General features: G+C 40.7%; 1 protein-coding gene across 1 annotated transcript in view; it reads left to right on the top strand.

Annotated features, from left to right (window-relative positions):
- The first annotated feature begins 1,770 nt into the window (after nucleotides 1–1,770).
- rhpn1 (rhophilin Rho GTPase binding protein 1) overlaps nucleotides 1,771–27,108 on the top strand; it is a 30,333-nt gene continuing 4,995 nt past the window's right edge. The window contains exons 1-11 of the mRNA XM_022240416.2: nucleotides 1,771–2,437; nucleotides 6,466–6,581; nucleotides 15,865–16,069; nucleotides 20,543–20,620; nucleotides 21,807–21,931; nucleotides 22,597–22,855; nucleotides 23,797–23,892; nucleotides 25,035–25,188; nucleotides 25,555–25,854; nucleotides 26,426–26,502; nucleotides 26,662–26,808. Of these exons, the coding sequence (XP_022096108.2) occupies nucleotides 2,387–2,437; nucleotides 6,466–6,581; nucleotides 15,865–16,069; nucleotides 20,543–20,620; nucleotides 21,807–21,931; nucleotides 22,597–22,855; nucleotides 23,797–23,892; nucleotides 25,035–25,188; nucleotides 25,555–25,854; nucleotides 26,426–26,502; nucleotides 26,662–26,808 (1,608 nt within the window). The 5' untranslated portion in view covers nucleotides 1,771–2,386. The remainder of the gene's footprint in view (nucleotides 2,438–6,465; nucleotides 6,582–15,864; nucleotides 16,070–20,542; nucleotides 20,621–21,806; nucleotides 21,932–22,596; nucleotides 22,856–23,796; nucleotides 23,893–25,034; nucleotides 25,189–25,554; nucleotides 25,855–26,425; nucleotides 26,503–26,661; nucleotides 26,809–27,108) is intronic.

The raw sequence follows: 27,108 nt of genomic DNA, 5'->3' as shown, positions 1-27,108 counted from the left end.
TTTCCTTTCAATTTTCGGGGGGTTGACCAATGAATTTTTGAGAAATTTTCACCAGAATCAGACCACCCCTAAAATGCAGAAAATGTCCCTGTCCAGAAAAGTAGCCATTTTGAAAAACCCTCCCTCAGCAAAATGGCTCAAATAGTGCCACTTTCAAACCCGATTGCATCCAAAGTGCTCAGAATTGGAAGTCCTGAGTCCGGCCCAGAGGTCCAGTCTCATATTTCTTCAATTCCTCAGTTCCATGGCTCTCAGGACCCTCTAATATAGAATATTTTGAGTCTATAACTTTTATTAATGAGCTCGGCAGACATATTTCTGGCCTAAATACGAGGGTGCACCCTTATTTGTGGCAAGTCAGATAACTGGGCTAAGTTCTTTTCCATGAAAAAAATTCACTCCTGTCATGGAAAATTCTTAATGTTAATTTTGCAAAACGTTCCATTGTCTCCGGCTTTGTAAGCCATATAGGCACTTTTTGCGGCTGTTCAAAAATCAAATCTCACGAGTTTTCCCTGAGTTCGTGTAAAATCCTGATGAGGAGGTGGTGTGTGATTCTGTTCCAAGAACAATGTTCTTGGGTCGTGTTCCCGCCGTTCGAGCGTGAGAACACGAAACCTGTGTCGACTCAAGCACAGGCCGCCACTGCAGAACTTGACCAAGTCCGACTTGACAGATAAGCCAACTTATCGGATCCTCGTCGTGAATATGTAGTTATTCGTAATTGAATTTGAACGACATGATCTTGCATAATGTATACAGAATTTTCACCAATCAAAGTAGTCAGACCTGTAGCCGTTCATTAAATGCAGACATAACGACGTAAAAACAAGTCCGGCAATATGATTGGCTGCTACCACTTTTGGTAGATAAGCCCATTGCTGTGCACAAACGGTTGGCAGACTCGTCGTCGAGTTCGGGCGGCCTGTTCTTGACACGGGTTTCTTATTCTCGCGTTCGAAAGGCGGGAACACGACTCAAGAACACTGTTCTCGGAACAGGACCACACACCATTTCCTCGTCTGGGTTTTATAGGAACACACAGAAAAAATCGTGAGATTTGATTTTTGAACAGCTGCAAAAAGTAGAGAGATGGCTTCCAAAGCTATAGTCAATGTAGACAATAGGAAGTTTTGCAAAATTAACATTAATTATTTTCCGAAACACAGAAATGAATGTTCCTGTTTATATAGTGAAGTCGGGATTTCTGAACTGAACTCTCGTAATAAGTGGACACAAGAGGGCGCGAAGCAAGAAACGGTCTCCACATATGAAATCAAAGTATAACAGATCCCGACTTGAGTCGACTCTAACATTCGTAGAATGGCTCAAGACTTGAAAATAGCTGCCCTTAATATGTTGTATTAAGGGCCCAGATAAAACTTAGGAAAAAATCAATAGAAACGAATTTAAAACAATTTAAAACAGATTAACTTAAGTTAATAATGGAGAAAAATAAACCAGAAACTGAATAGCAGTCGCTTTTTGAAGGAAGGAAAAGGAAGTACCCTAAGTTCGCCTTTACCCCTCCCCCAGAATACCCCACTCTAAACTCTATTCACTTTTGCAGTGGTGAATCCCCGACCTCTGGTCTGTATTTCACGAGAAAAAAGGGTGTGTCACGATATACGGGTGGTTGACCTCCATCTCTCATAAAATTAATGGGGGCGCTATGATCCACAACCGTGCGTGACTCTACGTGTTGGAATTTGAACCCGCTCCACCCATACTAATCCCAAACACATTACATTGTCACTTAAACTACTTAATAAGTTATGTTTATAATAAGGTCCTTTTTCGTTTCACCAGTTCTGAGGATCTATTCGTGAACGGTGAAGTACAAATGCTCTTCCATGGGAAGAATTCTGTATCAATTCTTTTTTTGCACGAGCCACGCAATTGACCTGCAACTGGTCTCATATATCAATTTGACATTTTTGGTGTCTCAAAGTGTGTATCAACTACTACAGGGCACCAGTGATTCAGTTCATCGAACAGGTGTGTGTCGTGCCTGTACGTACATGTACGTAAATGTATACATATGCGTGCGTGATACGGGTGACTGATTATGTTGACGTCGGATTCCCGAGAAGCGGTCGGTGTAGTGTCTGTTTTGTGCACTGTCTTGCCTGCATGTATCCTACTTCGCTACGGATGACTTCCGGAATTCTTGAGGTTAAAGCTGAATGTTAGTGCAGCCACGTCTCAAATAACATCATCACTTGTCATGTAGCGACGTGCCAAATTGCGTCCGTATCGCACTGGGTCTTTTTACAATAATATTTGGCTGTATAATTTCGTGAGAGACCACGGCGTTAAGCCTAAACGCCAAATCTGATCACCAAGGATTCCGAGTGGAGGGGACGGAAAGATTTCGGCTGCCGAGATGTTGGAGAACGGTGGCTCGGAAAATAAGGACACCGGTCCACGAAGAAAGGTACTGTTTGTTTATCTGATTGTGTCCACTGTGACTTACTTGCCTCCTCTTACAGTGTTTTACGGCAGCCACCACCAACTACGGTAGGCCTATGGCCCACAGTGATTTGTAAACAATGAGTTGTCAAACTGTACTTTGATTTTTACATGGTGAAATATTGTACGTGGCTGAGATATCCTTTAACATGCAACCCTTCAGTACCAGATTACTGTTGCTGTTGCAAAGATTGTTGCATATCTCCTGTGTTGTTACTACCATATTTTCATTTAGAAAAAGAACATATTTGGGATACATAGTTACTTTAACATGTAATGTATGCCACATGTACACACTAATTGGTCTTTCAGGTTTCCACATACTCTTTTCAACGAGATAATTTCATAGTGCCTGCTTATTACACACATGTACATGTACACATGTACGTACATACTGCGCATACATGAACACTGGTACATGTGTATGTACCATACATTTGCTGGTACCAATATGTACTCTTTGCAGGTAATAATATTGCATTGGGCACATATCAATTACATGAAGCACCTGTTCATTTGCACATCACTAAAGTTAAACGCACCATGAAAAATTCTTCTGTCATTTGCGTCCATTACCACTGCTTTGACCAAAGTAAAAATTCAGAGCCGCAAAGTGACAGATGGTAATTTTCATCACAGCGTTGGTAACTAAGGCACAGAAGGATCTGACAACATTGTTGTAGAGTTTGCTTTTCACCCTTTAGGTGGAAATTTATGACTTTAAAGGGCTTTCCACACGACAAATTTCGAGGTCAACGCAGGGTTGAAAACTGGCTACCATTCACACCTGACAATTTTCAACCTTGCGCCAACCCTGCGCAAGGGTTGGCGCGAGATTGATTTCACCCCGGGTTGAACTCAACCCTGCTCTGGACCAGGGTTGACAATTTTTCACCTGGGTTGAAAATTTTTTTCGTGCTCATTTCCGGGTTGAACTCACCCTGGTAAGTTCAGTTCTTACTAAAAAAGCATGAAACAACACCAGGTTGAAAGTTGGCTTGAAAAGTCAAATTTTCCATCCAGGGCAGTCATAGGTTCACCCAAGGTTGAGTTCATCTGAGTTGTGAGGTTATAGTGTGAAAAGGCCAGAAGAGAGGTTTGCTGGGTGCTGAGCCTGCTGGGGGGGGAGGGCACTTGGTACCCAGGGGTCCACAGAATGCTGTTTACATTTGTAAGCATAGTGAAGCTGGTCCTGATTGCTTACATTTATCCTAATCTGATCTCCCAGGTCCTTCAAAATCTACGAGTGCATTATGGGGATTTTTCAAAATGTTGGAAGACATACCGTATTTAGCCGACTATTTTTCATGTGGCTTGGTGCCCCTAAATTCCCTGGAAAGTCTAAAATGCCAGTTGGGTCTAGCAGAATGGGTTCGATAATACGTATTTGGAGGATGCAGGAAGATACAGTACACATACATGTACCTTGTTAAATTGCCGGGTACATGCATTCTTCTTGTAGGCTATGTTGGTGGTTCGACTTGTACACAAGTGCACACACCCACATTAACTCACTGCATGTCATGTTCAAAGTCCTCAATCACAAGAGTAAGTGTTGAACAGTTTGTGTGCGGCAAAGATTTATGTACCGGTAGAAGCTCATCATTCACAGGCATTCATTCACAGGCATTAGACATCAAGCATGATTTACTGCACTTGGACATGTACAATGTATGTAATTTAATCATCTACCGGTATTATCGTTTAAAACATGGGCACACCATGTACAGTGTGTAAATAGCATAGTGCCATCCATTTTCACAAGAAAAAAAATCATCAATCTAATAAAATGAATTTGCCTATCATGATCAAAGCTCAATAAGCTAGAGTGAACAGAAGAACCATAAACTCACCAATATATCCCATAGGACCTTATCTGGCTTCATCTGGCAAGGTCACTAATTACAAGTTTGCAGATTTCAAGGGTCCGGTTGTTTGACTTGTTGCAGTCCAATGAGAGTTATGCACATGGTATGAACAGGAACCTGCCGTCTCCGGTCATGCCGGTCCCTACTGAATAAGTGTGAACAATTACTGATATGTTTAAATGACAAACATTCTAAATTTATTCAGAAAATTCATTCAAATATTATGGGTTTTTTAAAATTTATTTTATTCCCACAAGTTAACATATCCGGTTTTATTGTCAGTCAAACAGTTCAGTTAAAAAAAACAGTTCTTGATCACCTGTTAGGGCCAAAGGGGGCTTGATATTTGAAGTAATCATGTGTTAATTTCTTTTATTGGGCATCTACATGGTATGTTATTGTAGTTTGTTGCCATTTTCTGATTCTAATGTACATTTCATCTGGCAAAGATATGTACACAATGCATTTGCTACATGCACAGGCACATGTATCCGTGTGCAGGAAACCAAATTGACGCATACTCATGGTACAGGTACATTGTAGCTATGAGATCAATCAATCAAGCAAGCAATTAAGGAAGCCATTGATTTTTGATTAATACAGGCTTCTGGTTTCATTTGCTGCACACATGTACATGTACCTGTGGTCTTTTACATGTGAAGCTGGTTGTACCCAAGAAGAGAGTAAATTTGCGGAACTCTTAGAAACAGAAGCGGATCTTTCTTTGTGTGTGCATTGTACACAAAGTTTGCAGTGCATACATGTGCATTTACCTTGTGCAAATAGCCCAGATGTGTGATAGCATTGACAGTTTGGGTCAGTTTCTATAATTTCTTGAATATTTTTGATATTAGACATGTTTCACTATCTGCCTTGGGGAAAAGTGACTTTTTTAAAGTACAGATCTGTACCGGTACCTTTCTGGGGTTTGTTAGTTTTCATTCCACTAACAGACAAGTTTGATTTTTATCACGTTGTGTCAGGTTGTGTCCGGCGGTTCTCCTTGGCGCTGTCATGTTTAATTTAGATTAGTTTTGCTGATCTTTGAAAGGACTGTTCGAGTCATTACTCTCCTAGTTCCGACAGATACAGAATTTAAATTTTATTTTTTTGTATTGACCGGTAGATTAAAGTACATGTACATACATGTACATTATATGCACAAGTACATGTACTTACATGTACAGTAGGTTTGGCATTTTGTTTAACGTGAAGAGTTGAGTATGTCCGTGTTTCTGCATAAAGTATTGAAGATGCAAATTAAATGTAATTTATTGTAGAAAAGTCTTTAACTAAAGATATGGGTTGAATGAATAGTAATAAAACTTCCATCATGAGACTGACTTTAAAAATTACCAAGTATGCACAAATGTGTATGACATCAGCTACATGTACAAGCAAAGTAGCAGTCTGTCCTGAGCCAGTGTCTGTCTCTAGTTTCCTTGGCCGAGAAGATTTCTATTCTCCTGGATGGGATGCCAATCCACAGTTTGATGCCAACTCCCCAGCTAATGCCAGTGCCTTTGTACTGTACAGGTACATACATGTATGTATCTTGTCAACTCATGGGTGGAAAGAGGCAAGTACTAGCATTGTGCTTGGTGAAGTGTCTTGCCCAAGGCTATAACACCCCAGCAGCTGGACTTAAACCCCTGACCCTTTAACCACTGGTGGCAGAAGCCACTGTCCCCCTTCCATCCCACTTTGAGAGGTGGTCCTGCCTCCACTTTTGGCATGTCCCATAATAGGGCTGGGTTAATGGATCGACCTACGTATTAATGGCTGATGCCTCATGCCTGATGATGGTCTCACAACTCCCCTCCCCCCCCATTGAAAATCTTTATGCCACTGCTGCCTCTAACCATCAGTCAAAAACTGTAATCACTGGGTCATATGCCCTTATATGTCATCAGCTTGATGTACCGTACTGTACCTGGTGCATTTAAGCTGTGAATGTCAAAAGGTATTTCTATAACTTGGTCTGTTGTCATAAGGACACTGAAGGATGAAGTGCCTTAGAAATGTTCACAGGATCTTTCCACTCATTATACCGGTATGTATAACGTGTACTCTAGATGTACGAGTGCTTAGCAAACTTCTTTTCATTTTTCATCTTCCCTGCTAGGGATGCGATCCTCTAGCACAAACTGTCAGAGGCAAACTGCAGAACAGGAGGCAAAAGCTGAATGGTCAGATCAACAAGGAGATGCGGATGAGGGCTGGGGCTGAAAACCTCTTCAGGTAGGTTTGGTTTCAAGGTGTTAAATCATGTCCCAGTCCAGTACCTCAAGGGAATTTAAAAGCAGAGAATGTTTCTTATATTTACTGTTTTGCTTTGCTCAGTGTGCATGATGAACCTGGCTTCATGCAGATTGCTGGTGGATGAGCAGGTGCTGAGATTTCTGATGTGCAGTAAAAAAGTTTTATCAGAGATGCATGTACAATTTTTGTACATGTACGGTTTCACTGTAACCAAATTGTGTCACTTAAATTACCTGACAATATCAAACATGTGATTTGCAATGAAAGAAAATTTCTAGCGTCACTGTGAAGCCCATGCCTGGACGGATGGATGGTAAATTGGAAACAGTGTTAATCTATTCTGAAATTCACCCTACCCTACCCGGTACACGTATGTACAGTAAGTCGATACTAGCGTTGCCTGTACCCATAGTTCCACTTTAAAAGATGTGATTGATTAAGAGGTAAATTTACACCGGCAGTGCATGTATACCGGTAGTACTCAACTTGAACACGTCAGTCAATCTGTTGTTTTCTAATCTAAGGACCTTTGAGCTAGCTGGTGAAATAAATCCAGAGGTGCATCTGATAATCAAGAATAGAATGCCATGGAAGCTTGCAGAGCAGATCAAACTGCAAGATAACTCACAACAAATGGTTACATGTGTATACACGTACATGTATGTACATGAACATGTACAGTATTTGCATGCCCAGTGGAAGCTGCGTGCTTCAGTAGAGGTGATGCACACAAGATTGCTTGTATCGATTTTTCTCATTTTGAGCTATAAAATGTAGTTGGACGTTCTCTGTGTGATTACTCAGTGCTGAGTGAAGTGTTTCCTACCTTCATGATTTTAACTGATTGGTTCGACTCAAAATGCATGGTGACAGTGCTAAAGCCTTGACGCTTCAGATTCTGTTATACAGCTCCCGTACATTTTAATTTTCACGAGTGCTGTTTTCGATATTGATGTTTGCACAGTTTTTACTAATGGTCTATAGAACAAATGAACGAAACCAAACTAAATGAGGATATGGCTATTTGAAATGGATGTGAAAATGTCCCAACTGAAGCTTTCTCTGAGAACATGCCTAGTTACCGGTTACTAGCATTACGTACAGTGTATTACATGTGTATTTTGTACATATGTAACTAATACTTTCACTAATACTAGTATAGAAAACCTCTATGTTCATGTACAAGTGAAATCTGTAATTCAACAAAACATACAAATCTGCATGTACTTGTACTAATAGGTATGGAAAGCCCTGCTTTTGGCTTCGAGTTGACCTTGAAATCTCTCTTTCAGGGTACTTTTTTTTTATTAAAAATAAAAAAATTGGCCCTGGCCCTTCAAGAACAAAATATTTCAAGTGCACAAAAAATTGCTTTGAATGAATCACTTTGTGAAATTTGGGGACTCCTGATAAGCATATATAAATAAGCATATATGTAAAAAATGGATTGAGCCTGTTGGCTTGTAAACAGTGTGGACTGTACGTGTATGGGTACGGTACATGTGTTCTTTTTATTTCTTCAGTTTATTTATTTTATTACACTTTCCACTGGCCGACAAAAATAATATTATTACAAAATATATATAGTATCAAAATTACATTTGTAAGCTTTTGTGCTGATATATTTGATAAAGTGCCTGGCATAAACAGCCACAGTGTACATTTGAAAAGATTGATAAAACCCACTTGCACTGAAAACACCTGCTACCTTTGGTTGACCCACCTCCATGGCAACCAAGGCTACTTACTACTTGGTTCTGAAAACACCTTTGGACTGTAAATTATGATTTTATGTTTTCTTCACCTAAGAAATAGGCTAAAATGGTTGTTGCAAGTTGGTGACGCATGCAGTAACAGTTAATGGAAGAGACTCAACCTGATAATTAATGTAGCGTTTTCAGGTTTCCATTGTGCGCCGGACCAAAAGTGAAAAAAATAGTACCATACCATACGTATTTGGCATTTCATATAACTTATAAGTCAGCTTTATGGGTCTGAGTTACTGGGAAGTTTTCCTTTTTTCGTTGACGTTTCAGTTTTACTCACATTCCTGTCAGGGATTGAGGGCACTTGCATTTATCAATGCTTCCTGTGTTTCATCACAGAGCCAGTGGTTTGTGGGTCAATAAACATTAGGTGGTAGTGCCATACATGAAGACAAACACAGGAGGAATGCCTACATGCCCAACATGACTGAGGGGCATTATACACTGCTTAGGGCCTATTCATTTACGGTTTGTGGTGAGACATTAGTCATTCACAAAGGAATTTTATTTTCGTGGAATCTGAGCGGAAGGAACCTGTCCTCACAGATTTTATGACAAGAAATATAAGAGACCATGCACATGTAAAAGTACAGTACATGTACATGTATTGGTACACATGTACATGTACTGTACATGTCACAAGTGCAAGGTACTAGAACAGACATGTTCTTTGGTGAATTTAGTACACTTGTACATGTATGTCTCTGCACAGTGGATGTACATAAATTTGTTGCTGTACTGCATACATACATGTACATACATGAATTACAGGGCATGCCTGCGTGGTTGAAAAAAAAATGAATTTTTGTTGTTCATATACATGTATTGTAGGCCTGTATACATGTACCGGTACGGGCACTTAATGATTGGTACATGTACATGTACATATCAAGCAGCATGGTGCTTTTGTGTGGGATGGTTATGGTTGGACCATAGAGCTACAATGGTTGGACATACCTGTACATGTGTTACCACCACCATAAAAATCGTGGTTGGTAAATGTAAAGTTACCCGGTTGATTTTCCCATTTCTGGAAGGTGTGGGGAGGAACAGTGCCCTGACTTTCCACAGAAAAATTAAGGATAATCTAATAAGACTATCTAAAGCCTGATGTACATGTACAGTGGACTTGCACCGGTATTTGGGAGTTTAAAATGGGAAATGTTGGACTTAAAAAAAAATTGACCGTACTTCTAAATTTATGTGTGTACCGGTACTTGGCTGGCTCCTGTGGATGAAAACTCATTTTACACTCAAGTAAATCTGTTCAGTTGTCCTGGAATTTATTGAGCCCCCCGCAACCGTTGTTCTCCTTGTATACGGTATTTTCTGCCACATATTTTTCATTGTCATCATGGACCCTCCCAATTGTTGGGCCTAAGGCAGACGTGAAATCACACAATAGCTCTGAGTATTGCTCCAAGTATTACTGAGAATCACCCAATGTCAGCCAAGGTCTCTGGCCCATAGACATATGCATTTGGCCAGGGCTGTGTGAAAGGATGTCCTTGATAATGCCAACCTGATAACAAGAGCTTTTTGTGATGTCATATAGCTCTTTGTTGATTTGATTTCCATGGGAATCAAAGAATAATAATTATTTGGTGTTATTAAAACTTGCACCCCCTCCTTTTTCAAGTTGAAGCCATGATGAACCAGAACCAGTAAGATTAAACTGGAAGGTCTGATTGTTGGCGTAAATGTACAGTACGTACATTGTAATCAGAAAAAGACGGTTGCAAAAAGTGTGTTCCCAAGGGAAGTTCTCATGACTGCACTGGGTTCGATGGTAGAGAGTGTGATTCTTCCCTGATTTAAATCAGTTCAGCTTCTATCTTAATTCATCATGAAAACCAATTAAATTTTCTTTAAGTGTCTTGCTTTTTCTGCCATATGGGTCTATATTCTCCTGTTTTCAGTCTTTCTTCATAGCATGCAGAAGTTAAAAGCCTTGACTGAAGCTCAAATAATTAGGCCTGTATTAATATGTTAATTTATCACATGTAGATCAACTAAAACACTAAATTTAGAAAATGTTTTCTTAAAAGTGCGTTCCTCAAAACAGCTTGTACATGTTCGACATTAAATGTTAAATTGACTCCAATACATACATTTAGAGCTTCAAATGTATTTCGCACTGCTTCCTTGCATTTGTCTGATTTGCACACATGCTTCTGCCTTCTGAAAATCTCGGATCTGCCTCTAGGGTTATTTTCTGCTGGGCCCAATGTACATGTAGATTTTACACTTGAACCTTGTGGCCAGACAGGAATGTGAGAAGTGCACATTTGTTTGGATTGCCAAGTTGAGAAGGTCTTGTGAGTAAATGGTCCTTGGTGAAAACTAGGCGCTTACAGACACCCTCCCTGTGTGACCTTTAGGCCTTTGTGACCTTGTATTCTTGTGAATAGAGAACAACTTTCCGATGCAGTACATGTACGTGAACCCCCAGAAGCCAAGGGTCAAGTTATAAATTTTATGAACCAAGCTACATGCAGGTGTTGTTTCCTGTACCAGGCCCCATCAGTCAGAAGCTCTCCTCTGGGATTCATTGTTGACTTCCCCAAATGCCTACAGTTACCTTCTTTGGATGATTTGTTTTAATTTGAAGCTTGTGGTACTGCGCATGTCTAAGGTGCTTACACTACATTGCAAATTTGGAAAGTTAACACTACATGGGAAAGTTAACTCAAGTTAACACTTTTGTGAAAACAATTAGCGTTCACGTTCGCATTTTGCAAGGCATTAAAATCTTTTCCCACTGGTGTGAAAAAGGTATGGAAATGTTTCCCGCTGTGGGAAATAGTTTTCACATTTCTTGAAAATGAATTCCCTGAGAAGAGATAAAGAGTTGAAGCATTTCACTTTCCCAGGCAAACTTTCAGTGTAGTGTACATGTATGCCTGAACATGTATGCCTGAACATGTATGCCTGAACATGTATGCCTGAACATGTATGCCTGAACATGTATGCCTGAACATGTGTGCCTGAACATGTATGCCTGTACATGTATGCCTGAACATGTACATTACACAACCTGTTCACATACAGTGTACCTACATGTGTATTGTGCACATTTGGTATGTTACAATCATCACCCATGTTTCAAAGGATGTGTATAGTGCTAACTTTCTCAAATTTGATTTGGTAAATACTGCACATCCATGTTTATACATGTATACTATAAGGCTTAGGTTCTTGATTTAGTTCTTAAAAATTTGTTAAGTTCCAGTTAACAGTTTCAATATGATTAGAATGTGAGTGTGTGTCATTGGGTACAAACCGGACAGCATGGTACCGGTACATGTATGTACAGGTGTTGGACCACCATGTGTTTTGTACAGCAGTTATTGTGGGAAAAAGAAATGTAGTGGGATTATTTGAAAGCTACGTGTATCACAGCTCAGTCCAGATTTTCCTAACAATAGAAATCACCACACAGGGCGGGCCTATTTAGAGCATAAATTAGTACAATGTACACAGTTTGTGTATACATACATGTACATGTACTAGGCCTTGAATGTGTTGTTTGCTGTATTGTTGGGGGCAGAAGTTACTAGCCATGCTTGTGAATTTCCAAAATGTTCCTGTTTGCTCAGATGGCAAGAGAAAACGCAGATTACGCTATTGATTCTGAAATGAAGACAGGGTAAAAAAGGGTTTCTCCCTGAAGTTTACGGTAGTTCAGTACTTGGTCATTGAGTTTTGGGGCTCTGAACTTGTATGGAAATTACTTCTGCAGACAAAAAGGAGCAGCACAGACAGTGTAATTGCTCCCGTTGAGTTGACCTCAATTTTGAGTCTCAAGTGTGCATGTGGGTCCTATATTTGTATCATAGTGCTGCTTATGTAATGCAGATCATGCAAACTTGCTCCGGAATTGTGGGGACAAACACGCAATGTTTCACCTATTTTGTGGGGACCGCACAATGTTGTGAGGACAGAGAAATGTCCCCACAACTTGCCTAATTTGCCTTACCAAAGAAACAGTCCCTGAAGCTGTTGAAAGCCGACCCAGAAATTCAAAGTTTATGTGTGTAGTGATATCAGGCCCATATGTGGGCTTTGTATACTGCATTATATGATGCATAGCCACCCACTGGGGTACGTACATGTACATGTATATGGGCTCACATGTACAGAACAAGTCTGTGTGAGGTGGAGCGTAATCCTATTTATAAATTTGGAGTGAGATGATCTTTATAAGCAATGCTTATTGTGCATGTACATTTACATGTGTGTGTGTTGATCTAAAAGTAAAAAGATTTATTGTTTCCCTCATGAGAACATGGAGCTAGGTATGTACATGTACAATGTACTGGTACTGCACCTGCATCTGCATCTACATGTACATGTAGGCCTATGTGGACCGGTATCAAACTAGATCCTGTAACTGGGATGTTATGCCGTTTTTACAGTTTTTGACTTTGACGGTCTTACTAGCACCGCAGTGAAAAAAAGCAGTTTTTCGGGCAATGTTGCTGTTGCAAATGCCTCTCGAAAAATATAGGTTTGAATATAAAGGTTCAAAAAAGTTAAAATACGTCATTGTTGAACCTATCATTACTTTTGACTCCTTGCTATGGCCCCTTGTTAATTCAGGGTCATCAGGATGAATGGAAAGAGCCCAGACAGTATAATTTTGATTTAGTTCTTGCTGATACGGGTACATATTCCTGTTTGTCTCATTTAACCAAATTTTCACTTTTGTCATGCCATTAACAGCACTTACCAGTAGGTATCCTGATTTTAATGGTAATTAATACAAATTTGCATATTTTATGAGCTAGTGATGTCATTCAAGGCAGAAACCTCACTGTGACATTTGTTTCTGTTGTAAAATTTGGCCAGATTTAGGATATGTTGCTTTCCTAAATTTTGTTTTCTTTGATGACGTGTTGTTGAGCCGAGGGGAGGGCAAGATTTACTCTCCAAATTTTTTCAGTGAGCAAATGTTGTGTTCACAATTTAAACAGAAAACAGGAGATGCTGTGTCTTCCCTTAATGACAATGCAGCAACAGCACCCTAATAATTGCCATGAAAAGCATCCGTGGAATTGTTTTAATTTTTTAAAAGTGATCTTTTCATTGAGAGAAACCAAAAACGAAATGTCAGTTCTCTTACATTTAAGAGGAGTTAAAAGTTGCACAAAATATGTTCCCAAGAAAAATTCAGCTGAAAGACCATTTATTAAAGATATAATTGTTCAGAAGACTTCACCCATCATGGACATGTACATGTAGGACATGAATTTCGAGGGCATATTATATAAACCTGCCATACTGTAGTTGCGTTGTGTTCACATACATGTACAGTGTACGCTGTACAATCCAAAAGTACTTGTCAGTGCTGTTTTCCTTGATGTTTGGATTGATTGAGCATTTCTTTTGTCATTTTTCTGTCTGGTACCTTTGCTTTAGATTGCTGTATACAGTGTCAAGCACCAGTGATTGCATGTACACATACATGTACCGGTATATGTCTCACGTACATGTGCTTGTTCCAGTATGTGAACTGTTACGTTTGGGAAAGTGAAAAGCAGTGTGCAGAAAAGTACATGTTACTGGATGTGTCAAGAAATTGACATTCCAAAATGAACAAAGTCACGAGCAAGCTGTGCATTGGACATCAAGCCTTTGTAGGCCAAACTTGCATGTGTGTTGTGCCAAAATGGGAACAGTACATTTTTAATCTACTCATGTATTTGCCTATGAACAGTGCACTGGTGTCTCCCAAATCTTGTTCCTTTCTTATAATAATCAGTTAGCAGTTGTATACAGGTATGGGTGCGTTGCTCAAAAGTTAAAAAATTCACATCTATCCAAATTGATTGCAGTAAACTTAAGAAAACATTAAACACATTTGATTGCATTCATGCGCATGTACGTGGGTGTACACTTCACATGAAGTACATATTGGCTTTTTCTAAAGGGCAGTGTTTCCTAAGCTGCATTGTGGCTGGTCTCAAGTTTAATCTTGTGAGCAAATGTTGTTCCCGTGTGGCATATTGTATTCGATTTCTAACCATCAACAGCACTTCAGTGTCCCTTGTGCATTGTTCATGTACCAATAGGTTTGACATTTGATGTAGGCATATTCTGAAGAAGTCCGTGTGTAATGTTATTTTGTCAGTGTTGGGCCCGTGGGCAGGATGGGTACACCATACTCGCTAGGATGATTTGGACATTTGCCTGCATCTTCCTTTTTCAAAAATTCATGTTAGCGTGGGACTGGATAGCAGGGGATGTCAGCTCTAAGTGACACTCGGGTGGATTAACGCTGTGTCAAAACCGCATGTTTTATTCAGTGGAAAGCTTCAGCTATCCCTCCTCGTAAGTCCCAGTCCTGGGGGATTGGGAATAAATGATGGAGCCATTTATCCAGCACTTTGAGGTTTATTCACGTATACATGAAAGCAGCATCTTACTTTGCCGATTTTCTTTGTGACTGGATTTTGTTTGACTAGATGAATATAAGAAGTAAAAACCGTCATCTAAATGTCAGTGATTTGTTTTGTGAACGTAATCCTCTATGGAAACTGTCCTGAATGTTCTTTTGCCTCACAGTACACGTGTGACGCTGTATTACAATGTACGTGAGCAGTAAGAAACATCCATGTAATGTGTGACACTGTCTTCATGCTAAGTGCTCATACAGGCATAGGGCCTATACACGTACATGTACATGTACCATATGTGTGTTTACGTTACATACCTAATGTGGATGGTCCTTTCCTCTTGTGTCGTTAAGAGAACTCAGTGAAATTAATAATTTTTCTCAGATCTTTTTAAGCTGGATTTTTGATGCTGGTTTCCAGAACTGTTTCTCTTTTCCTTTTTTTGAGTAACCCCGCCGACCTCAAAATGCCTCTTACTTACATAAGTGGACCTTGCTTAGTCCCGTACCAGTAAGGTTCACACAACCCGCATTGTCATGATTGTGTGGGCTGGTTTTGTTCTCATGTCAAAGCCAAGCAGAGACGACAAGGTTACCAAACCTGTACCCAGGCTCATTGAAAAGCAAAGCTTGGTGTTATTTCCTGGTGGTCTCACTGTGCACCCTTATCCTGAGTGTTTGGTAATTGTTATTTTTATCAAAATTATCATTACATGTGCTGTTAGTTTTTAGTTCAATGAAAACACCAGGGAGGGGGGAGGGATAGCTGTGTGTTCTTAATTCCCCCCTCCCCTCCCAGCTCTCTTTCAGGGCAAAAATTTTGGCGATACCATCTCCCCCTCCCATTTCCCCCAGTTTTGCTTTGGCATCAAAATTATTCACATCCAACATACCGTACATGTATACTGTCTGTGCTAGGTTTTAAATAGTAACACAGAGTCTAACGAGCTGAAACTCTAGCTTGGCTATGAACATATACATGTGCAAACAGAGACAAGTCTTTGTGGGCCTGATAGCAGACTTACAGTCAAGTGCACCCAAGCAAAGATTCAAATTACACGAAGCATTTTCTCCTCCCTCCTTTTCTCCACCTTTGCAGGGCGGCCAGCAATCGAAAGATCAAGGAGCAGGTGGCCATGGAGCTGAGCTTTGTCAACTCCAACCTGCAGCTGCTCAAAGAGGAGTTGGCGGAGATCAACAGCGAGGTAGAGGCCTACCAGAATGACACGCTGCTGCGGAGTGTGCCCCTCATCCCACTGGGCCTGAAGGAGACCAAAGAGATTGATGTCAAGTTGGTGTTTCAGGTATGTGTAAAAATACGCATAGTAAAATGTTAGAATGGCTTATACAGATACTCAAAGCAAAGGATGCACCTGCCATGCGCCTCATTGTCATTCAAGAATAGTCTGGAGAATTCCAATTGTCATGTTTATGTGAACTTAAAGAACTCAGTGTACCAGATTTTATTCAAATTTAACTCGCAAAAGGCTTATTGATCCTTATGTCCCTGAGTTCAAATTGTTGATTTGTTTCTGACCAGAATTTCTGTATGGATGTTCACATACCCTACATATTCACTTACCCTATGCCAAGCAAGCAGCATGCTAATTGTGGGCAGTGGTGGGACTGTTTTTCAACAGAATGTGCACAATACTGTAGTGAAGATGTGCATGTACATGTATGTATGTGGTTGGAGAGGCTTGTACATGTACATGTGCATTCAGAGGCCAGGCCTTCTATTCATGGACAGTTGTTGCTCAGAAGAACATTGGTTTGACTCTAAGGCCCCCCAAAAACCCACTTCGGTTTCTGGTCACGGGCTTGGTCCAAAAGTGGTGCAGTGACGCAGCTTCTTTTTTTTTTTTTCCTTAGAAGTGACGTACTTGCAAATATACTTTAGAGCTCATGGCCTTGTAACTTGGAGAAGAGTGAATTAGCAGCTTTGAATTAATAAAAAAGACCATAAAATATGACAAGGAAGAGGCAATGGTTTCAGTCATCTCACTCAAATAAGAGGCTTCTATTCTTAGCAAGATTGAGCTTGTTAAAATACAGTAGCACAACCATGGAAATATTAAATGTGAAAAATAAATGTTCAGCTCCAGTTTCTGGTTTTAAATGAAACTCTCATGAGGTGACATTCTTTGTACATAGTTTTCTGCTTTAGCTTAGAGGAAACAAGTTGCACGTCAAATAGCCTATGAAAAAAATAAATCAAAACACTTCAGCTCCAGAGTCCAAATGAAAATAAAATTCTCATGAGGGAAATGATGTTCTGTGCTCATTGTTTTCTGTTTCAGCTTATTCGAAACAAGTTGCATGTAAAATATTTGGGAAAAAATTCAGCTCAGAAAATAAAATCTCCTCTCACTCTAATCTACCTTTGTTCTTTGCAAGTGATGATGCATGAGTTGTTACATGTGTTGTCATAATGCGATGTCCATTGCCACTGCATGCGATGTACCGCCACTGCCTCACTGACACTGAAATAGACTGGCTCCTTATGGTTTGTTGCTTAACGAGCGTTTTCAATTAGTATATGTAAGCAGGACGTAAGACTGTTTCGTTTTTCTGGTTCACAGACGTGGGCCCAGGTCCGAATCAATTGGCTATGGCCAGAATTCTACCGAGTATTTGGCAGCATCCGCAACCAGTTCCCATTAATCATGCATAATATCAAGCCGCAGCCAACTGATTCGGACACGGCCTTCGTGTAAAGATACACGAATGATGTCATCTGTTAAGAGTGCCCGACTGAAATGTATGGAGGCCTAGGGGGATTCCTTCACCGTACATATTACTCAACCTCACCCATTAAAAACATTCTTTATTTTGCCAACGCGCTGGTCTACAGTGACGCACGCGGTGACCAGAAACCGGAGACTTTTTGGGGGGGCCTAAACCACCTGATCATTGGCATACTTCATCGTGTGCCCAGCGAAAGGTCGTAAGCGCGTGCGTGGAAGCATGATCACAGTAGAAAAAATGTCCCCAGTAAAAGGGCGTAAGAAACATACTCTCTTTATTTAGTAAAAACGGATAAAATTTACTACAAAATCAACAAAGGCTGTGCAAAAAGGCACCTTTGAACAACTTATCAAACGACTTGGGAAATTGTTTTGGAACTACATGTATGTGCAAAGAAATCTTTATATTTCATTAAAATGAAACAGTTGCATAAATACATCCTTTTGCCGGAAAAAAATTTTTTTTTTGGTGGCGATTATGCATCCCAGCAAAAGGTCATAAGTGCTTACAGCCTTCTTCCGGGCACACGACGACTTGCGCTGTGCCTTGTGTGTGCCTGCCAAATGATAAACAATATTACACCATTCAATATGTACATGTACATTGAGAAATATTGTGTCTTTTTATCAGTGCATATCGTTTTGACATTCCAAACGATTTAACAACACAACAGAAGCATGATGGCTAGGTGACTGCACTGTATTTTACAAGTTAATGATTTTCCAGCTGCTTACACTTGTTCGCTCGCTAGCGAGGTATTGATTTTCAGTTAATTTGTGGTGGGCTCAATTTTTTTTTTTTCCATGCGTGTTAGAAAGGTGAGGCTATTATTAACTTTCTGTGTACGTCAAGCCTGATACATGATATACATGTTTTGGCTAGACATGTTCCTAAATGGATTCGTGTGTTTTCCTCATGAGATTGCACCATGTACATGTACGAGTACATGTCATGTTCTCTGGAGTCACTTCAGTCATAGGCTGATTATTTTGTTAAAGTGTGCATGACATAAGACTTGATTTGGAATTGTTGGACCTCTCAGGGACTTTAAGTTTTCAATCTTTGGTTAACCTCAGAGCATAACTCAAGTTTCAGAAATGGTAAACATGCATAGTGATGGAAAATTGCAAACTGAAGTTATGTGTGTGTCCGTCCTTGGAACCAGTGCATTTGAAAAGGTACATGTGCACATTCATGTAACAAATACTGTACATAAAAAGTGTGAGGCAATTGTAAATCAAAATAACATACCCGGTAGTATGTTTTACAGGAAGTTTTTTTCATTTCACAACCTGGTTGGTGATTTCTACGGAGCCTTCTTATTGCCAACTTTTGATTTGTTTCAAATTGATGCATACATGTAACCAATACTGTTCACGTAAGCTGACCTCTTTTTTACAAACATAATTTATCAATAATTTATAATGGAATCTCATTTGTTTGTTGTGTCCTCTATTCTGTCAACTGGTCTTTACTGTAAACATACACGTAAGCATTACAGTCAATGTAGGTGTGCCAATATATGGGAGTATCTTGTTAGATTCTGTAAAGGACAATATATACAGTACGTGTACAGGTGTATTTAACAGTAAGTGTTAGTATCAGTTTTAAGGGTTGGTTGTTACAAAAATCAAGATCTTTATCGTAATGTTTAAAATCTTGTGATAATGTCCTGTAGATTCAGAACTTGTTACTCGGAGTCCCAGGGGATACTTGGATGGAAGAAATATGTGGTTAGAATCCAGCTAATCTCAGTAATTCCAAACAGTGGTTGTTTTCAAAACGTCCAAGACTCAAATAATGCCATGTTTTTAAGCAAAAGAAGTTTGTTATCTTGTGTGCTTTGTGTGTATTTTCTCCTCGGAAACAGTCCTATCTAATTCAACCCTAACCCTACCGGTAACCGTAACACCTTTCAGAGTTTTTCTTGGCACTGTGCTGAACCAGATAGAATCCAACAACAGAAAAAGTGTGAAGCCTGCTGAATCCTACAGAATCCTGTAGCTAGAGCAAAAGACCTTTTGTTCACTGCTTACATTCACAAAACTGGACAGAAAGTGACCTCTGTTGGATATCCTTGGGTTTTGCTTGGTTAGGGTTAACCTACCCGGCAGAAATTTTGTCTGTTTAGCATGGTGTTAATAGTTGTGATGATAGGAACAATATTTTCATGTCATTGTGAAATTTATATACACTGTACATGTAAAGCTGTTAAAGTAATGCAAGAAAAGTAGACATCAATCATTGCAAAGGTTTAAAAAGACTCTGGAAGTGTGTAATTTCCCCCCAACAGAATTTAACAATAGCATTGTGAGAACAGTACAGAAACACACACCGGTAATAGGCCATGTGTATGACGTCATATACGAGAACTTTGAGTGGATTGCCATCTGAATCGAAAAAGTCAAGCACACTCAAATGTCAAAATGTCCAAAACAAAAACCCTTGAAAAGCCATCCGCAGTCTTTCCTGTTCAAGATGACCCCATTTATTATTGAGTCTGCCACAGTTTTCATGTGCAGGCACAGCTTGGTAAATGTTCATCTTCCAACTCCAATAATCTCAAGAGGGCTTGACTTTTAAAAATAGCACCAGGTGGGCAGAGCTCTGGCCCATGGCTGTTTATTTATAGCTGAAATTATGCCCTGTCGGACTGTGCATAAAATCTAAAAGCATCCTCATTGATTTATAGATTCAGTCGGGTGTGGTGAAATTTGGATGTGTTTCATAGTGTCACAAGGTTTTTTTTTTGTAATTTTTCAGGGACAGGTGTTCCGAAATCTTGTATAAAAAATCTGAGTACAAGTACACTTAGCTTCCTCAGAATTTTTGCTTCCTGTGATTTTTCTTTTTGATCTTTCAACGCTGAAGTAGTGCAAGACCTTTACTTGTTTGAGAAAGACCAAGAAATTTGCTGTGCTTGTTTAAACGTAATCAAGAGCGAGATATTTGTGTTCATTTGTATTTATAAGGTACTGTGTGATACTGATCTGCATTGGCCCGTCCTGTTTTTTACACTGTTTACACAGGATTACATTCTGGAGCATTACAGCGAAGACGGTGCCGACTACGAACAGGAAATTCAAGAATTTATGGAGCTGAGACAGGTACTGCTGTGTGGCAAGTCTTACTGACTGCCCGAGACTAGACATTGATGCATAATCATATGTACGCGCCGCTGGCAAGGAATTCAGAGAGCACAATACAGCTTATTGTTATGCGCTGAATGAATTCCCTTCGCTGCCTGTGCACACACACGCACACATTTTATCAGCCTCTGTGCCTTTTCTTGGCCATTCAACTGAAAAGTTGATATATATGTTTGAGCAATGGCTTTGAAGAGCTCATGTTAGCAATTTTTTTTTTTTTTTCATTTGAGTCGTACTGCTGCTGTCTTACCTTTATTGTCAGTTGTTTCCCCCTCGTATATTGCGTCTCTTTGGAATCCCTTCTCATATCCACCTGTTTCTCTTCCACTAATTGTCTTTCACAATTTAAGCGAAATGTGAAAAGGTATCTTCAGTCCCCGTAAATTCTGTTTTGTCTTGCGACACGGAAGTGATGAATAAAGTTTGTGATCTTAAATCAGGGACCCGAACTCGCATCGGGTTGTCTGTGGACACCCTGCTGAATGCAACCAAATACAGCTGAGTAAATGAGAACCTTGTTGATTGTAACGGGATGCAACAAGATGCAACACGGTGTAATTTAGTGTCGTGCGCTGAATACACACGAGCCACTGTGCAGTTACACATCGCAACCTACATGTACATGTATGACAGTGGTGTTGACTGCAGATATGTTGACATTGTACATATATGCAACAGCCTTTGACCGTTCTTCTAGTTGATGGCATTTCCTGCATTTAGCGGGGGATAGGGTTTTGAACCTCCTCTTCCTGTGGTCTCTTGTTTGCGCCGAAACCTGGGGAGGATTAAAAGGGGGGATTTGGTTCCATGCAGTGCTCGCAGACCATGAACCTACTGGTACCTAGCGATCAGCGATCCTGTAAATATCGTTGGTGGAGTGCAATCGCCCTTTTGTGCTGGAAAACGTTAAATGCTAAAAGGGTAAACTACTCAGCAGTTCTGGGAGGAAATATCACACTTGGATGATTCCTTTTATGCAAGTGTTGACTTTCTGCAATGGCAAAGTACTGAGCAATTTATGGGCGCTGAGTTGAAAGGTTCAGATAGGTCAGGAAATGCACACACTGTACACTGATGTAAATATTCTGAAATTTTTCTTCTTCTTTTCTCTTTCTCTCTCTTTTTGCTTTCCACTTACCTTCAGGCCATGCGAACTCCCAAGAGGACCAGTGAAGGGGTGGATTTATTGTTTGAATACTACAACCAGCTTTACTTTGTAGAAAACAGGTTCTTCCCGCCAGACAGGCACACCAGCATATACCTGACATGGTGAGGCGGAGAAAAATGTCTAAAAAGAAATACGTCCCCCAAACTTTGTGCCAAGTGCCTCCTTTTCATTTCTATTTACTTCATTTCTTAGGTTGTCACACGTAAAAGACAGATTGTTCAGTGCATAGGGGTAATTCGAGAAAGGAGGGGTCCAAAAGTGGGACATTTTGGTGTCCCCGTTACATCTGATCTTTGTTATTTGACATGGAAATATCACCAGAATCCATTTTAAAAAATGACATGGAAATATCACCAGAATTGATTTCAAACTATTACTATTTGTTTGGCAGGTCATTTGCATTGATTCATCACTCTTGGAAATTAGAAAATAAGTTCTGAACTTACAAAATCATATGTCAGATGTGACAGGGACACGAAAGAAATGGACCCTTAATTTCAGGAATTACTCGTAGAAGATCTTAAAGCTGTGAGGTATGAAGAGGATTCAACTGTGGGGGGGTGGGGTCCTGGTGACCATGGGTGAAACATAGGAGCTACTGGGAATGCAGGAAGGCAGTGACCTGAAGCTGGGGGGTAGAGATGTAAATCCAGTTTGTTTAAACCTGGTTATGAACAACAGCAAAAATGTAATTTAAGAGCTATTCTGTTCGGAAAAGTGAAAGTCCCCAAATGTGATTTCTTTTCCGCTCTCCAATCTCATCTAGGTATGATGCCTTGACCGGCATTCCCTCAGTCCAGAGGTCCATCGCCTTCGAGAAGGGCAGCGTCCTCTTCAACATCTGCTCCCTCTACACCCAGATTGGTGCCCGGCAGGACCGCAGCACACCCGAGGGGATCCAGGAGGCCATTACCAACTTGCAGCTGGCCGCTGGCGGGTTCCGCTACCTGGCCGCCAACTTCAGCCACGCCCCCAGCATGGACATGAGCAAGCCGGTGCTGCTGATGCTGGACGCACTTATGATGGTACGGTGGTGTGGCGGTGTCGCCCGTCACTCTGTGCAGTGGCTTGGGCCCAATTTTGTTGGAGCCGCTTAGTCGGAAATATTGCCAGCCAGATTTGAATGCTAAGCAAAGAATAGCAGAGAACAAGTCATATAAGTAGTACAAATTGTATTACACTTTGGCTGGTAGCCTGTTTTTTTTTAAGCGAATTCTAACTTTTAGAACGTTAAGCTCTGAGAAATTGGCCTCTTCACCCTGAATTATGCTCAGTCCTTTTTTTCCTTAAATGTCCCAGGGGTATTTGCTATTAGTCAAGCTTTCATTTAAAGTCTTGATGCAGCTAGGAAGAATGCCAGTTTTTTGCAGCAAAAACCCGATTTGAGGCATTTTTATGTAAGATGTCGGGCAATTTTCAGGCCATAACCAAGTATATTTAGGTTTCTACAGCCTTATTTTCAGGCTCAGGAAAAGAACCTGACTGGTATGACTGAACTAGGACCTGCCCAACAAGAATTTATATTGTGTCAAAGAGTAGAGGTATCTCTGTAATGTTCAAAGGGGCAAGTCGTGTGTTGGTATGTACATGTCCACAAATATAACATGCCTGAAGCTTTGAACCTTGAAACAAGAAGCCACACCATTATTGATTGGTCAAAGTACCCATTTTATCAAGGAGAGATTGATTGAAAGTTAGAAACTTAAACAATGACATGAGAAATAATGATCTGGGAAGAATTCCATACTTACTGACATGAAGGATATGTGTCAGTAATGCTGACTATTGTCACATGCCCCATGGTGGTTTGAAATTTTTTAAGTTTAAAGGTTCTCGTGAAGTTTATAAGACTAGACCGGAATCCCTGACAGTTCAGCTGCTCTCACCCAGTACAGTTATTGGGAAAGTAAAATGATGGGTTTCCCTGCACTCTGTTGAATGCTCTCCGTTTGCATCCTTCCGACAGGGCCAAGTTCAGGAGTGCATCTTTGAGAGGAGGGTTCTTGGAGGTGTGGCTGAAAATGTCCAGACAAGTTTTGAAGTAGCACAGGAGGCTGCTGTTGTAAGTCCAGTGTTGGTTTATCTATGTGTGTGACCTACAGTGGGTTGTTTCCTCAATGACTGTCATCTTTGAGCTGACAGTCACCCTCTTTTGTCAAAGCTTTCACAGCTGTGGCCTGTGCTTTGTGTGCTGTTGCTGTTGACGTGTTTTGCTGTTGCTGCTGTTCTGTTTGCTGGCCTGCTGCTGATTTCACTTCAGAGCTGCTGACTCGGGTCATGTGACTTGGACTCGAGTCTCTATTTTTGTGACTTGTGACGTGACTTGTAAATACCAGCTTTGACTTGTGACTTGACTTGGACTTGCAAAAAATGACTTGTTACCAACCCACGTTAGACGCTACTTGACCCGCCGCATATATTTTTATAAGTCGTAACTTCATAAGTTGACGCCTGGTTCTTTTTGCTGATTACGGCTGGACAAAATAATGTGCAACTTGTACTTGGACAAAGAGACTTGTGACTTGACTTGTGTTTAGACCAAATAACTTGTGACTTGACTTGCCCTGTGACCAAAGGACCTGTGACTTGACTTGTGTTTAGACCAAATGACTTGTGCATTGACTTGCCCTGTGACCAAATGACTTGTGACTTGACTTGTCACTGGACCTAATGACTTGTGACTTGACTTGAACTTGCACATAATGACTTTTGACTTGACTTGGACTTGCAAAAAATGACTTGCTGCCACCTCTGTTTCACTTACTGCTGTAGCTGCGGTCTCCAACGCAGATTCTGCTGTTGCTTGCCCGTGGCATTGCATTCTTTCAAAATGTTTCCAGAGTCATGTAAAGTTGTTCACTCACAAGCCCAAACGACAGCATTTTCCTTATTGAGGAGTTGTAGATAACCAAACAGAAACGCTGTTGGTAGAAAAGGGCTGAAGAATTTACAGTTCAGAATTTGTGCTAAAAAAGTGCATTTTCCCCCCATGTGGTGAGCCATGTAGAGTTTTACTTTTGTTTTATTGTGATGATAAGCAAAAAGTCTTTAAAATGTATAGATGCAGATAAATTTGAGCATGATTTGTCTTTAAAAGACGCCGATGTCTGATTTTGATTGTGGCAGTTCGAAATACATGTCATTTACCAATTGAAAAGATTCAAGGAGTGAGAACGTTCTTTCTCTGACTTTGGCACATACCAGGTTTCAGAGGCTTACTCAAAGGTGCATCAGCTCATGATGCATCCTAAGGTGAAGGATTACATCCCCTATTCCTGGATCTCCATGGTGCTGGTCAAATCGCAACACTTCAAGGCGTCTTCACACTACTATGCAGCTATGGGCTACACAGATAAAGGTAAGATTTGGAGATTCATCATGGGGGAGAGGGGGAGTGGTCAGGATGGTGGGGAGGATGTCTCTTGACTCTAACTCTCAAGGGCCTTTTACGTTGAACATTGCCGGAGCCTCGAAATCAACAGGCGTGCAGGAAACCAATGGCTCAATTTGTGTTCTCAAAGTTTCAACGTACATGAAGCTTCATGGAAAGCAGTACTTGGCTGCACTTGCATAAGATCCAGCAACTTCTAAGTCATCGTGATGCATTTTGAATTACTTTGGATGGTCAGGGTAAATAAGTTGTGATCCACTGGTTAAGGTATTGTGTGGTTAATGTGACTGAGATTCACAGTAAAAATCGAATGTCAAATTCTGGCCAAAACAGAATCCACCTACGACCAGGCCATGCTGGAGCAAGTCTTCCCCACCGTCTACGACGAACACCGGAGCCTGCAGGTGCCACGCTCACAGCAGGAGCGGAAGCGGCTGAGCAAGGCCCACATCCGGCAGGCTCTGATGCTGCACGAGGAGGCACTGCGGGTGCACAACCTCTCCAAGATGCTGCGGAAGATTGACACACTGCAGGAGGTGCTTAGGCAGTCGCACGACCGCTCCATGAGCTGCTACACGGAGCTGGATGAGGAGGACGACTTCTTTGAGATGATGGACGTCCCTGACATCAAAGGTCAGCTCCTCAAATCCGTCTGTTCTATTCGGTGTTTTCCCATTTGTCAAATAAATCCAGTATGCAGTTCAGTGCTGCGCTAGGAGACATTAATGTATGTAATTTCAGTGTAACATTTTTCAGACAAATAAAAAAAGGCAGAAATGAGCACGGGTGGAAGACCCCAAAATGCGCATTTGACAGAAAATAATACAAGTAGTGAAACAGTTGAAAACGAAAACAAAGATGAAACTATTAAAACAGCTTGCTATTGTAGTGCTTCCCTGTGCTAGGATTTATTTAATTAATCACAAAAAAGTGTTGTTTCCCCAAATTCCAAATTAATTGATGTAACGTGTCAGCATGCTCATTAACTGTTGGGTCTCTTGACTCATTTGGGGTCACCACTCACATCCTAAAGTTACTGTTGTTTTTTAATAGAAGCTTGGGTGTTGTCAAGCATGGATCAGTGCAGTTCTTCCTTTTAGTGTTCATCCTTTTTGAATTGTTTCATTCCATAAAATCTCTGAACACAGTACACCCTTTCGCCAAATTTAGTTGACCATTCTCTGTGTTCCACCTACTGCAACAGGTGAAACTGAGCTGGTTCTGGAGCCAACTGCAATCGACTTCACAAGAGTAAAAGTCAATGATATCTTCCATAAACTCGTAAGTTTTGGTCCATCTAAGAATATCATCCTCCTTAAAATCTACTGGAGATTCATCCGTATGTCTCATGCCTGTCACATGCTTCTGTCCACATCTTATCCCATCAAAAGAGTAAAGGACAACTTTTAGTGTTCGAACTTTCTGTTCTTTTCTCCATAGGGTCCGCTCGCTATCTTTAATGCCGGGAACAACTGGTCGGCACCACGCATGGTGGACATCCAGCGGGGAGCAGAGGGATTTGGCTTCACGGTGCGAGGTGATTCACCAGTCATCATTGCGAGTGTGGACCGTGGCTATGTGGCTTCGGTAAGGTCGTCTTCTCAAACATCTGACCAAATTATGGAATAAGCGGGAACCAGTTGTCATAAGACATTGAGCACTAGTTAGCTAGAAGTTCCTCCGGGATCACGTTCTCCAGTCCTCAAGTTTCTGCTGGATTGGTGATCATGTCAGGCTTTGCTCAAATGTGTCACAGCCATTTGACACTAAGTGTCTTGAATGCCATCCAAATCCCAGAAACTTAATGGACTGCATCAGCAGGATTCCAATCTGTTCGCCACAATTGATGTTGGGGTAACCGATGTACAAATGATTTGTGCATTATAA

This window comes from Acanthaster planci, linkage group LG06 (assembly GCF_054643075.1).
Source record: "Acanthaster planci isolate LZ-2023a linkage group LG06, COTS_SCS, whole genome shotgun sequence".
In the NCBI taxonomy this organism is placed as follows: Eukaryota; Metazoa; Echinodermata; class Asteroidea; order Valvatida; family Acanthasteridae; genus Acanthaster; species Acanthaster planci.
Note: the sequence above shows the minus strand (reverse complement) of the source record. Positions and strands in the feature narration are given on the sequence as shown.